Genomic DNA, 14,183 nt, shown 5'->3' on the forward strand with positions numbered 1-14,183 from the left:
TTGTTGTCCTCGAGACACTCCAGCGTGGCTTTTCAGAGGCTGATATAAATGGAAATAATATGCATAAAAATCAAAGGAAATGCCATGTTTTTTCAGAGAAGATAATGATTCATTAAAACCAATCTTACCCCAATCTTACTTCTACACACAATCTAAGGACCTTTATCTAACATGCCGATGAAGTGCACACAAAAAAGTCTTGCAAGCACATTCCCACTAAGTCAAGGAACAGATGCCACCCTTCTCACATTGACCTGTTATAGCACCACCAGCAGGTCAACTTTTGCATAACACATTTTTGGAACAAAATGCCTCAAATCATGCATGCAGAGTCCAATTGCAGCAGTAACATCAAAGAGAGCACTGGCTGCAATCTTGACATTTTTGTACTTTTATAGCCATTGTTTTTTGGCTTGAAGCGAGCCCACAATTGTTTCGAAGGAACAATATTTTCTAGTTTATCTATCAGGCAGGCAGTCAGTCAACAGTTCTCCTCAAAACTTTGGCACCTTAGTTTCTACTCCTACATACTTAGTGAGAAAATGAAAATAAAAACATCAATGTGTTCAGCTTACTGTGGCGACGTGTGCTATTACTTTTTACAGCAATCGGCCAAATGGTGGCGCTGTAGGAAGCCTTCGAAAGTGCAAACTTTGAACAGGTATAGCTCATGCTGTGTTTGAGGTACAGCCATGAAACCTGTATACGCGTATGCGTCTCCTCATGCCGAACAACTTTTACGCTCTGACTTTTGACCTCTGACCTTTAGGTCTCCCACCATTTTGAATTATATGAAAAACAGTAAAAATCTATCTCCTCCTGGGATTTTTGCGTTACGCGCAAGCCAAACTTTTTTCACATGAACTTTGGACCAATACGGTCAAACTGTCTGGTTGGATTTCTTTTAAAGTGAAACATTATTTTTTAATAATTCAATGGATATTGCGGTTTTATGCAAATTATTCTTCTGCCTCTAAATCATACATGCAAAGTTACACGTTCATGGCATTTGGCAAAGATGTAGAGGGTTAGTCAAAGTATCACTGAAACCAATTTTATTCCAATCGGCCAAAGGGGGGCGCTATACAAAGCGTTTGAAAATTCAAACTTCAAACGGGCATAAGTCATGACTCGTTTCGTTTGAAGACATGCAACTTGCTTACACGCGTGCTTTGACTCAAGCGGAAGACATCTGTGTCTTTGTTAAGTAAGCTCCGCCCTTAGATTTTTCGCAATTTTGAGCAGTTTGTAAAACGCTTAAACCCGCTTTTATTCTGGAATTTTCGCGTCACGTGCACAAAACCTTTTTGACATGAACTTGTGACCAATATCTAAAGATCTGTCAGATCGGATTTTTTTAAAATTGAAACATGCTTTTTTAATAATTCAATGTATATTGCAGTTTTATGCAAATTATTCTTCTGCCTCTAAATCATACATGCAAAGTAACATGTTCATGGCATTTGGCAAAGATGTAGAGTGTTAGTCCAAATATCACTAAAACCAATCTTACTCCAATTGGCCAAAGGGGGGCGCTATATCATTTTGAGCAGTTTGTGAAACGCTTAAACCCGTTAGGATTTTTTTAGCAATTTGCATTAAACATTCTACACACAATCTAAGGACCTTTATCTAATATGCCTATGAAGTGCACACACACAAAAATAATAATAATAGTAATAAATATAGCTGCAAGCAGCGATAAAGTGGCCAAAGCCAAAAACACCTCAAATCATGAACACAGCCTGCAATGTGCGTGAAATCTTGCAAGCACATTCCCAATAGGTCAAGGAACAGATACCACCCTTCTCACATTGGCCTGTTATAGCGCCACCAGCGAGTCAACTTTTGCACAACACATTTTTGGAACAAAATGGACCAATCTTAGACGTAAGTAACGTCAAAGAGAGCACTGCCTGCGATCTTGACATTTTGTACTTTTATAGCCATTGTTTTCTGGCTTGATGCGAGCCCACAATTGTTTCGAAGGAACAATATTTTCTAGTTACTCTTAGAACCGGCCCACAGGCTGCAGCCGCCCTGGACCAGCGAAACACGACATGCTAAATTTACAGCTAAGGCCAGCCAAACACAAACAACATTTCATGCTTTCCTTGTAGATTGGCTATTTTGTGTGTTAGGTCCAGGTTCGATTGGCCATATGCAATCATTTCAATATGTTTTAAATAAACATTGAACCAGTCCGGCCCTCGACTTGTAGCAAATACATTTTTTTGGCCCTTCTGTGTATTTGACTTTGACATCCCTGGTGTACAGTAACATCCTCAATGTTGCCTTCATTTCTCCATTCATAACTCAAGAGAGTGTCAGTGTACACACACACGCACGCACGCACGCACGCACGCACGCACGCACGCACGCACGCACGCACGCACGCACACACACACACACACACACACACACACACACACACACACACATATGTTACGTGTAAAATGTGTGTGTGTGTGTGTGGTCAAACGGTTAGTCATCTGCTAACTGATGCCAAGTCTACTGTCTGTGTGTGTGTGTGTGTGTGTGTGTGTGTGTGTGTGTGTGTGTGTGTGTGTGTGTGTGTGTGTGTGTGTGTGTGTGTGTGTGTGTGTGTGTGTGTGTGTGTGTGTGTGTGTTCTCCACAGTGAAATCCTCAGTGTTCATTCAACCCTGAGAGGGTACAAAATGTAACCAGTGGTGGACCAAGTACTCACATTATTTTTTACTTAAGTAAAAGTATCAATACTGCAATGTAGAAACACTGCAATGTACAAGTAAAAGTCCAGTATTCAAAATGTAAAAAAAGAAAGAAAAGGAAATAGCAAAAGTAAAATTACTCATTATGTAGCAGAATGTTTAAAAAGGGCTGAAGTGGGTATGTTTTGCAGTAATAATAAATAAATAAAACTAAACAAATGATTGTAGTGGAGTAAAGTACAATATTTGTCTCTGAGATGTAGTGGAGTAAAAGTAGAGTGTACAAATGGGTCCATTTGGTTACTGTTGTACACGTTCAGGCTGTTTGCAAATGGACCAACTATAGAGGAGCACCCCGTTTACTATTTATGTATTTATGAAAGCACCGCAGTCATCAATATCGTCACAAGATCGACTTCGAGGTATTTATTAAAAACATATTGTGATCATTTGGATTTTGCGCACATGGCCCAGTCCTACCTACCTTCCAGTGGGAGCCACCACGTTAAACACGTAGCCTTTGTGTGATAAGGGGAGAAAGGCTTTGTGTGGCAGAGTTTTAACATTCCCCTCTTGAGTGATTGTGTGGTTGTTTACATTGCATTTATCATTCTTTTACGTCTTATCTCTTAAGCGCCCGAGGAGAGGGACGATGAGAGACAATGGATGCACTCAGAAGAGCCGTGCTACCTGCTCAATGGCTTGCCCCAACGTGCTCTCATCACTGTCAAAGACCCTACACACAACGCTTTGTGAGATTACAGATTAGGGATGGGACGATAAACTATATTATCCTTTATCGTGATAAAAAACACTCACAATAATCTTATCGTGGAGATTTAATTTATCGGGATATCGTCCTCTGTCATGCACTGGGATCAATTCACCTTTTATTTGCCAAGCTGCATATCCTGTACCACTTAAACCCTCTATAATTGGTAAAAGGTACTTATAATATATGTACTTGTTACAGTCTTTTTTTCACTGTCTATCAAATGTCTTTGCCAAAAAATTGCCGCGCGTAGTGAGCTTGTAGATCTGCTATTTTTTGGCAAATGTTCCGCCCCCAGGATAATGGATGTTGTGGATATTTTAATTATCGTGCTAATATCGTAAATCTCGATTTCTTTGGTCACACAAATCGTGATATGAAATTTTCATATCGTCCCATCCCTATTACAGAACAGCTATTTTCACTATTCTATTTTTTTTATAATACAGAGGAAAGTACTGTAGTTTCTTTTCACGATTCACGCAGGAGGACAAAACAACAATGATCGCGTCACGATCTCCGCTGACCCAAGTGAACGCACACGTCAGTAATCCCCCGTTTGAAACGACCTTACTTCTTGATTATTCAGAAGTAAGGTTATTAATACTGTGCACTGTGATGGGTGGCATTGTGTTTTGCACTTGAGGCTGATTGCTTCATCAGTGGCCTTACTCAACACAACAGGTTCCAACTAAGCCACAGGGCAAAGCAATTATTCTACAAAGAAAATAATAGTAAGCTGATTACCGATTAAACGTGACGAACAGTTCTAAACAACGTAGGATGTGATGGTATAGTGATCAGGGCCATCATGTTCAATGGTTAATCCCTAAGTATTGACAGTATGTGGTTAATCCCCTGGCAATGTAACGTATTGTCATATCTTTTTTCTAGTGAATCTCATACCAACATTGTTCTTGTGAAGCAGTTTATAGGCAAGATCAGAATGTGTAGAGCGGTATTTCCTGGTAGAATGTCTATGGATTTTTAACCACTATACAAAACAGTGTCCAGAACATTAGTATCAAATTATCAAAATGTGTATATATTGGGGGGGGGGGGGGGGCAGATCTTTATGCACATATTGTGTTCCATGTTGGAGTGCCCAGCAATATGTGATGAACGACTGAACTAGCCAGTGACTTTCTACTGATAGAAGTGAATCTCTCTCTCTGCCAGTCTCTCTCTAATTACTCTCTTTAATGACTAGTTCCTTTTGGCTTGGCGTGGGCTGAGACTTCACGGGTGTGACCGGCCGCTGTGGAGTGTTATTGTGACATTTCTTATCACTCTTTGCTCCACAACGCGCTACATGAATGGAGGGAGTGTGCTAAAGGGACGCCATTCCTGCCTTTTCACTCCCGCTACTATAACCGCGATTAACAAATAAGTTGCATAGATAGGTCATTCACCTACGTACAGTATGTGTTCAGTGAATGGCTGGCGGAATGAGTGAATGTACGCCATTGTTTTTGTCTAACTGTGCTAGAGGTGAAACTCGGTGATGCAGTGAGTTAAAAATATTCACTGCCTAGCCTGTGTACTGTGTACAACACGTCAACTGTACTGTACTGTCAACGTCATGTTGAGTCAAAAACATAAGTTCATGACACAGCTCACATTTTGGGACAAATTTAGGATATCAAAAAGTTGATTTTGGACTGTCTAATTTGGGACCTCAATTAGTCCTCAATGAGATTTTTACAGTAGTCCATTACCGTGCATCTGCTCTTTGTGCCGTGCAGGGGGAAACACATTCATTACGGGATTAAAAATGTCAGTCAAAAAAGAAAGTTGGCATCCATGTCAGTGTAGCATGTGCGCACCCATACATGCACGTAGGCAGGTACACTAGTAGGAAAACCTGCTAAACGAATAAACGAATTCAGCGAGTGTTTTGGGGCCCATTCAGGGTCGCCACTGCATGTTTAAGTTAAGACATTTATTTGTATTCATTGGTGTACTTGAAGATACTATTTACAACCATTCCCCCAATTTTTACTATTTATTTTTGTGTTACAGCATTATATAACATCATACTGTATAAATAATTTACAATTAACAATTTAAGCATTTAGCAGACACTCTTAATCCAGAGAGCGATTTACAATAAGCAAGGTAATATATCAATACATCAACATCAATACATCAAATGCATAGAAAAAGTAATGTAAGAAAAAAGAACATAGGTAGAACAAGCACCTGTTCAGTAAAAAAAACAACTACATAAAACCTAAAGAAAATGCTATCTAACTTGTATGGTCATTGAGGGTGGGCAAGTGCTAGGGTAAGTGCTATGAATGGGCTAAGGTGGAGTCTGAAGAGGTGAGTCTTCAGACCACTGCGGAAGCTAGGGAGTGAGTCTGTTGTTCTAAGTGCGACAGGGAGTTTATTCCACAGAATTGTCTAGGACGAGTGGATTTTTGTCTTGGAGTTCTATCAGCATCCCTGTGTTAGCTGATCTGAGTGAACGGGTGGGGTTGTAGGGGTCAATCAGGCTTTGGAGGTATGGAGGTGCCATACAGTACCTTTGGCTGCTTTGAAGACCGACAGGCCGGCCGACCGACCCACCGACCGAGATCCAAAATGCTGCGGCACGACTGGTCTTCAACCAGCCAAAATTCTCACATGTCTCCCCCTTCTCCGCTCCCTCCACTGGCTATATATAGTGACATTTGCAAAGTTATTAAAATATGTTTAAACCAAAACAAGTTAATTGCAACACAAACTGAAAAAAGATTGATCCCAACCATTAAAAAATGGATATAGAAATAAAACTGTTTATTAGCCATCAGAGGGACCTGGCACTAGAGTTGACCTGGTGGCCAACGACCACAATAATAATGCACTTCTTTTTGTATGTATTCATTTATCTTCTTTGACAAATAGGAGGTGTGTCTTTGGAGTGTGTGAAAGGGTTATTAGTGTGGTAGAGATGAGAAGGGATTTCCTTGTCAGAGAATCACCTGGGATGTCCTCAATCATGATAGTCTACTTAGTTAGTAGGCGTGGCTGCCAACCCGCATGGAGCTCAGTGCGTGGGAGGCACAGCTACAGCATGCCTAGCCCTGAAACATGACTGTCGCTGATAACATGACGTACGACCGTCAGGGATGAGGATTTACCTGCGTTGGTGGAGGCGAATTCGGCAGCCTATACCAGGGTTCCCACAGTCATGAAATTCCTGTAAATATTTTGAAATTAGAAAAATATTTTTCCAGTACTGGAAAGGTTTTGGAATTCATCAAGGGTCCTGGAAGGTCCTGGAAAAAAATTCTAGGGATTGTTTTTGGTTATTGATTTTGCTAACTCATTTACTTCTACCATAAATCGACTTTGAGGGTTCCCTGGCACGATTTTCTTACCTTTTGACGTGGGCACGTGCATGTCCATCGCGCACGATCCGCACGTACTCCCCGGCCCGTTCTCAGTGTGCACACTTTATTTTGCACGTAGGAGTAAGAGACTCTGCTGAATTATTGTTATATAGTCCTGGAAATTTAGTTACATTTTCTGGAAAAGTTTTGAAAAGGTTTTGGAAATTCATTGGTAAAAATGTGTGGGAACCCAGCTATACAAACTACACAAACATTCAGATTTAACAAACAAAGTGCTTCATAAAGGTTCCCCATGCTCACCTACCACAACTATGGACACGGGGCGGGGCCTCGCAAAAATGGGTCCAGAAATACATGGGAAAACAGAAAGAATCCTCATCCATGACAGTCGTACGTCATGTTATATGCGACCGTCATGTTTCAGGGTTACAGTATGCCAACCCCCACGCAATGTTGCAGGCTGCGTGGGGGTAGCCTGGTTAGACCATCATGACTGAGGACATCCCTGCATGGCCATGCTCTGACGAGGAGGAAATCCCTTCTCATCTACTCGACTGTAGAATGCAGTCTTTCCTGCAGGTGCTGTGCCGTGATGCAACCTGTCTCTGTTCCCTGGTAAACGGGGGGCGTTTATGATGGCACACGGGCATCCAGGTCAACAACCTCTCCTTTCATGCTATAATGACTGCACACAGATAATTGACTCCTTTAAAACCTCTTGATATGGTAATGCGTGATGTGCATTATTATCCCTTTTGTGCGTTTTGTACACGTGTGAGTGTGTGCGTGTGTCTTAGCAAGTGAGACAGAGACCGAGAGAGAGAGAGAGAGCGAGAGAGAGAGAGAGAGAGAGAGAGAGAGAGAGCTGCCTTGTTGCTAAGGTCCAGTCTCTTGCTGGTACGACTGAAACAGCCTTTTTTTTTCACTTCACACACTGAGGCAATAATGTATTTTCAGCACACGATCCATGCTTAACCTCTGACTCCTCCATTAAAGTCAATACACGTTGTATGTGCTCAGCTTCGAAAGCCCACATCCCAGCTGTGTCAACTTTGATTTTGAATCTGTCTGCGTGTGGTGAAGGGGTCGGTAGCTTGCTCTGTGTGTGTGTGTGTGTGTGTGTGTGTGTGTGTGTGTGTGTGTGTGTGTGTGTGTGTGTGTGTGTGTGTGTGTGTGTGTGTGTGTGTGTGTGTGTGTGTGTGTGTGTGAGAATCAGTTGTCTGATAGAGACTGAGCAACTTTGAACTGAAGAATTTCAGTGAATTTCTTTGTTGTTGATATAAAGTTAAATGCTTCTCTAGCATTCCATTTTTGAGCGGTGGTCACACCGTCTCCATAGCGTGGCCGTGTGTGTATCCGTGTCTGTCTGTGTGTCTGTCTGTATGTAGCCTCTGGTGTAGCCTGAGTACCCTGGGTGACCAGAGAGGTGCTGTTGAGTCTAGCCTGGCCTGTGCATCAACTGCAATACACACACACACACACACACACACACACACACACACACACACACACACACACACACACACACACACACACACACACACACACACACAAGGGGGGAGGGGGGGGGGGGGGGGGTTGGTGGGTAAACCACCGCTCAGTTCACACGGGTGTGATTTTTTATTTCTTAATGGCCAAGGAGCAGAAGAGACTCACAGGTGGACCCTACCTTAATCACACACGCGCCTGCATTCACACACAAGCACATTCACACAGGCCTGTTTGCATTATTGAACACCCTGGCGCTTTTTATCCTTTGTACTGTATGCAATGTACAGTATGGTACTGTATGCAATGTACAGTATGCAATGTACAGTATGGCATTCCAAGGCTTTCCGCAGTGCAGACGTTTCTCTACAGCATCGTTATTTGTCTCTAATCTCAGAAGCCTAATCTCAGAAGTACTGATGGAAATAAGATAAATGGAAGACAACGCTCTAGACCAGGCGTGTGCAACCATGTCTTAGAGATTGAACTGTCTATCCTGAAGGTCTTTTTGGTTTATCGTAGAGCAATTTGAAAACCCAGACAAAACATCCATTCCTATTGATGCCAACCTTCATTCAGTTATGTTCAGGCGTACTGGTTTACATGCTAACCTAAACAAATCATATCATATCAGTGGCACAAAAGTATGGGATTAATATGTTGTTGGGTCCCCTCAAAAAGGCAAGAGCTTATTCCAGTTGATTTGATGCCTGCATCATGAATTGCATCATTGCATGCAACGAACTAGGATGTGTCACATGGAGTATAATGTATAACAGCCTGCGTAGAGATGGTGACTCTCACTCTCCTATTGGTCATTTGGAGCACCTTGACTGATGTGTGCACCAAGGCTGTTTCCTATTCAATATCCATATTGATTTCCATAAAAGTCAGATAAATAATTGCATGTCTCGCCCTCATTGCGTGAGAGTTGGCAGCTCTGTGTGTACACAGTATAAATATACCTAGGATTAAAAATAGAAATTAATATTAATTCCAAAGGAAAGGTAAAAATAGGTGAGAGTCATTTATTGGAGGTACTTCCTTCATCTCCATTCAGGTGAGTGTGGTATGACAGTGGCTGTCAGAGCAGCCGCTGGATTCTTTCCTCGGTGGAAAGTGTACAGTTGGCATCAGAGCAGGAATGCCTACCTGGCTGCCTACGTCACCATGGCTGATGAACCAAACAAAATTGGCGGTTCCCCCCTCACATTTTTAGGCTTTACCTATCCAATAGCTGGGTGAGCTCTGCAAAACGACCAAGCATTTTCACTTATACATGCAGTACATCTGGCTAAGGAAACACAGCTTCATTAGTTGCCACAGTCAAGAGCTGGAGGAGTTGGATAGAGTTGGAGCTGCAACATCATGGCCGTTTGCAACACGAATGCAAACAAAGGGACTGAGTATGTGACAATGGACACTCTGAAGGAACTGCTGGACCAGCAGAAGAGCTTTTATGACGATATGTTGAAGAGGCAGGAGAACGCATTTCGCTGTGTTTCCCAAATTATTATGAACTCGGCTAATAAAAACGTGGACTCTGTTTTGGGTGAGTTACAAAAACTCAACCTTTTTTTGTTGCACTACTACTAACCTACTTGCACTTTTAATAATTATGTCTCTTTGTAAACTTTATTTTCTATTACTACTTGTTTTCTATGGAAGGGATGCACAATTGATCGTTCATCATATCAGTATTTATTGGCTGATATTTACTTTGAAATGCAGTATTGGTCAAATCGGATCTGCAAAATAATCCCCAATAATATTTTCAAAATGGTCTACTAACAGTGTGTAGAGCAAATAAAAGCAAACAAGTTGGATTTTTATTTTCTACATTTAAGTTGTTTGGCCAAATATGTGAATCAGTAGGCCTAATTAATCAGTTAATAAGTCCCACTGTGTAAGAACCACTGTGTAACAGGTGTTAAGTTAAACCCTAATGACATTTTGTATTGTAATATCTGTGTCTGTATCAATCAATTTGTTCAATAATTAATTACTTAATTGGTCATTAGATAGCAGCCAGAAGTCATATCTATTATCTACAATAGTTTCTTACATGTTTTTTATGTTGCACAAAAATCTACCTCCGCTGAGAATAAAGGTTTATTGGATTGAATTGAACTGAATGGAGTCTTGATTGTGAATTTCTCTCAAAATGACATTGATAATCTAAAATCGAAAGGCCCAACACATATCCAAGCAGGGTAATGAACTGAAATCAGGACAAGCTGCAAAGGGATACCATGACCAGATTACCTAGGTAATCGATGGAGGAGAAATAAACTTGTGATTGATGGACTTGGATCGGATAAAGCTGATGAACCTTTGGCTGAAACAGAGTCCAAAGGACAATAACTGTTCACCGCCAAACTTAAACTGGATGCCTCTGTGGGAAGTGAGAGATCTCGCTCAGGAATGGAAAGTCCAGAGGTGATGGTGAAAGACAGAGATCAGTGGTGATCAAGTTGTTGTGTTTTTAAGGATTAAAAGCCAATCCTGGGCAGGGCAAGATCTAAAGTAACTTGAAGAACACCTCAGTTTACATTGCCGTGAGAAAAAGGTTTATATCACGTGAGAAAAGGTTTACATTACCATGAGAAAAAAGTTTAACAGCACATTTTTTTATTTTTCAATTACATTTTTTATTGAACTTATTGAACTTGATGGGCAACAAAAGTAGTGTGTATTGCAATTATGCCGGGCAAACATCTGCAACCCGTATTGACTACGTATACAGTATATTTGCTAATAACAGCAAATCATGCAAAGGGAAAGGGAGAAAAAGAAGCATATTTTCTAAACAAAATTCAGGAGAAGAAGAATGATGATGGTAACAAACTTGAAACTTGAATGGTAAACGGCCGAGAATTGTACCGTGTGCTGCTGTTAAAACCTCTGTGTGTGCGTCTCCTTCCACCCCCAGATGACGAGGAGGCTCTTAACTCCATCATGAAGGACCTGGCGGTTCTGGGACGTTGCTACGTGCAGCAAAACAGCCACAAGCCCAAGAACAGAACACTGCTCTACAAACAGGTAGGCCTGCAAACATCACTCCCCTTAACACCAGGGGCGTCACAAGGGGGGGGGGGGGGGGGAGTGGGACTGAGTTACTAGGGCCCAAGGTGGAGGGGCCTTAATTATTTTATACTTTAGCTATTGAAAAATAGCAGAGCCTATACAAGCTCGCAGCGCCGCACCAAGCTTGTAGATCTGCTATTTTTGAAAAGTTGTGAAAATGTGTGAAAATCTTTGAATATACTGTATGTATTTTTTAAGCGAACATTTGTAACTCAAATTTTGCTTCTGAGGGGTTCCTGGAACAAATATATGGTGCCGTGCTGTGAGCTTGTATAGGCTCGTATTAAACACCCTCCCATATGATTCATGGGGGGCCCGCAGTGAATCCTTGTACCCAGGGCCCAGAATTTGGTGCGACACCCCTGCTTGAAACTTTCCCACTCGACACCATCGACAGCTAGTCATCATCACATGCAACCAGGGTAATAGCGTGAAATGAATGATACAGTGTCATGTTTTCCTTTTAATATGTGCTGCATGTCCCCCGATATGCCCTTTGCTGTCAAAAACGTGACTTCAACAACGCTATACTTGGCTTGATGCCTCTGCTTTCTGGCTCTGCTGTCTGGCTGACTGTGACAATGAAGGTCGTACATTTTCATTTTTGTGTTGTGGTGTTGTTTAAAACAAAACCTCATATGTCCAAAACTGTTACTTTTCAGCATTCAAATTCAAGAACAGGAACAAAAATAGCAGATCTACAAGCTCGAAAACACGAAGCTTGTAGATCTGCTGCTACTTTTGACGCTTTTGTGTGACGCTGTAGTATGAGGTAGGGTGTTAATTTACAATAAAAAAGAACGCTTAGAATATGGAGATAAGCAGTTTCTGCCCAACAACAACGGTGTGTTAATTTGAGCCATGGGATTAGTGTTAAGGTGCGTCTGCTCTCCCCCCACTATAAGCGTGGGTGTGTAAACATTCATGCCAGACTGGAAAGCACATTGACACTGATGGCACGGCGGAGGAGTGGCAGTGCATGTCATTGGCGCGTCCAAAGTCTAACCAAGTGTTAATACACACGATGGCACAGGGTGTGTTTTTGCTATGCCGCTGGAAGGCGACCGCGGTTTTCTCGGTGACCCTGAGCGCAACGGTGGGGGCACGGGAGTGTGGGGAACACACACCACTGACTGAAGGTATTTGGGGCCATGATGATAACCTCTTCTTTGCACTACTAGGCCTAGAAGGATTTATATTGTCTGTGATATTGTTTACAACCACAATTATTCACACGTGTGGCAAGATCGTGGTTACACTAGTTTTACTAGTAGGCTAGTGTAGGCTTAGAAGCCTTTTCAGTGGTTAATTTAATGTTTTCCATTTAATTCTTTCCTTTATCCTCATCTATCTTGCACTAATGCACGCAACTGTTTTCGCCAGGTTTTAAAGCCTAGCAGGCTTTTCAGAAGTTAATTTAATGTTTTCCATTTAATGATTTCCTTTATCGCCATCTTGTGCTAATGCACGCAACTGTTTTCACCAAGGTTTTAAGGTCATTTTTTAGTTGTTTCTCATAGGCTCGCGACCCTCCTTGCCCATCGGCCCCCACCGTTGTGCTCAGGTTCACCGGGAAAACCGCGGTCGCCGCTGGAAGCCCCGCTCCTTCACTCGCACAACAATGGAAGTTAACGGGACGCGACCGTTTCAGAGTGACGCATTTTGTCTGTGCAAACACACACACATGCACAGGCAAGGCTGCATTGCATGTGCGGACACCTTATTAAGAATTCTATGTGTGTTTGTGTGTGTGTGTGTGTGCGCGTGTCCTAGATCAAAGGGGAGGCGAGGCAGCATGACAATAACCCTGAGCCCCGACCAGACTGCTACAGTCGATTACAATAACAGACTCTGGTTATAACTTGACAACCACAACTTAACTTTTTCGCCGCCGTTGACGGTGAGGATTGTCATTGAAAGGGTTAATACCATGGCGCCGTTGACGGTGAGGACTGTGAATCTTACTGTATATACAGTAAAGATATTATTACTTACTTAATGTCGCTCCGGTCCCGCTCGCATCGGTAATGTCGGCGATTTGTTTACAACGCACGTTGGGCGTGCACGCGAAGTGAAGCTCCTCAATGTTAAGTCAATGGCGAGGCCCATAAAGAAACTTCATTTAAACAAAATAGCCATTTTGAGACATTTTGCAGCAGATCTAAATGTAAACAAGGCAAAAGGCAGGGCGCAGCCATCTTCATCTTCTTGTCGCACACTGTCATGTGACTAGATGACGTAATCGTTGCCGTCAAGTGATAATCCAAAAAAACAAAAACAACCCCCTTCCGGCCCTTCAAAATAATAGCGGCGGCCGACGGAGGAAACGACGTGGCGCCGAGGCACCAAGCAACCTTCAGATTAAGAGGCAGCAGATGTGTTAAGAAAACTCAATTTCACACCTCCAACAATATATATTGATTTAATCAATCGGCTGCTTCTTTTCAGAAGTTGCTTCCGTGTGGTTTCATTCCTTCGCTGGAATGAAGCCACGGCTTCTGTCAGAGGAATGCTAATTGAGGCATTCCTCGTCAAAGTGTTTATGACGAGACATAAACATGCAGAGCGATAAGGGAGAGGGAGAGAGAGAGAGAGAGAGAGAGAGAGGGAGAGAGACAGAGACAGTTCCTCCTCGGTGACTTCACTTTAGGTAAACCTCTGATTGTCACCCTGGGGAGCTATGACATCATGCGGGCCACACATGAAACCTGACTATGTATCGATGCTTCTGGATGGAAATCAAGAGTAGGCAGGCACGTGCACACATAGACATCAAAGGGGGCTTGAGCCCCTGCCCTTTTATCCGT

The 14,183-nt window shown here is 42.3% G+C and overlaps 1 protein-coding gene across 5 annotated transcripts in view; it reads left to right on the plus strand.

Annotated features, from left to right (window-relative positions):
* The window catches only part of map3k22 (mitogen-activated protein kinase kinase kinase 22), an 80,041-nt gene that overhangs the window by 27,556 nt on the left and 38,302 nt on the right, over positions 1-14,183 (plus strand). For 3 of the 5 annotated variants that reach the window (XM_080752150.1, XM_080752151.1, XM_080752152.1), the window contains one exon: positions 11,222-11,331. In XM_080752150.1, coding sequence (XP_080608276.1) covers positions 11,222-11,331 — 110 coding nt within the window. Of the gene's footprint in view, positions 1-11,221; positions 11,332-11,699; positions 11,799-13,155; positions 13,277-14,183 lie in introns of those variants that run through there. The other 2 variants (XM_080752154.1, XM_080752153.1) reach the window with 2 other exon arrangements.

Source organism: Nannobrachium achirus (assembly GCF_963921795.1).
Source record: "Nannobrachium achirus genome assembly, chromosome: 21".
Classification (NCBI taxonomy): domain Eukaryota; kingdom Metazoa; phylum Chordata; class Actinopteri; order Myctophiformes; family Myctophidae; genus Nannobrachium; species Nannobrachium achirus.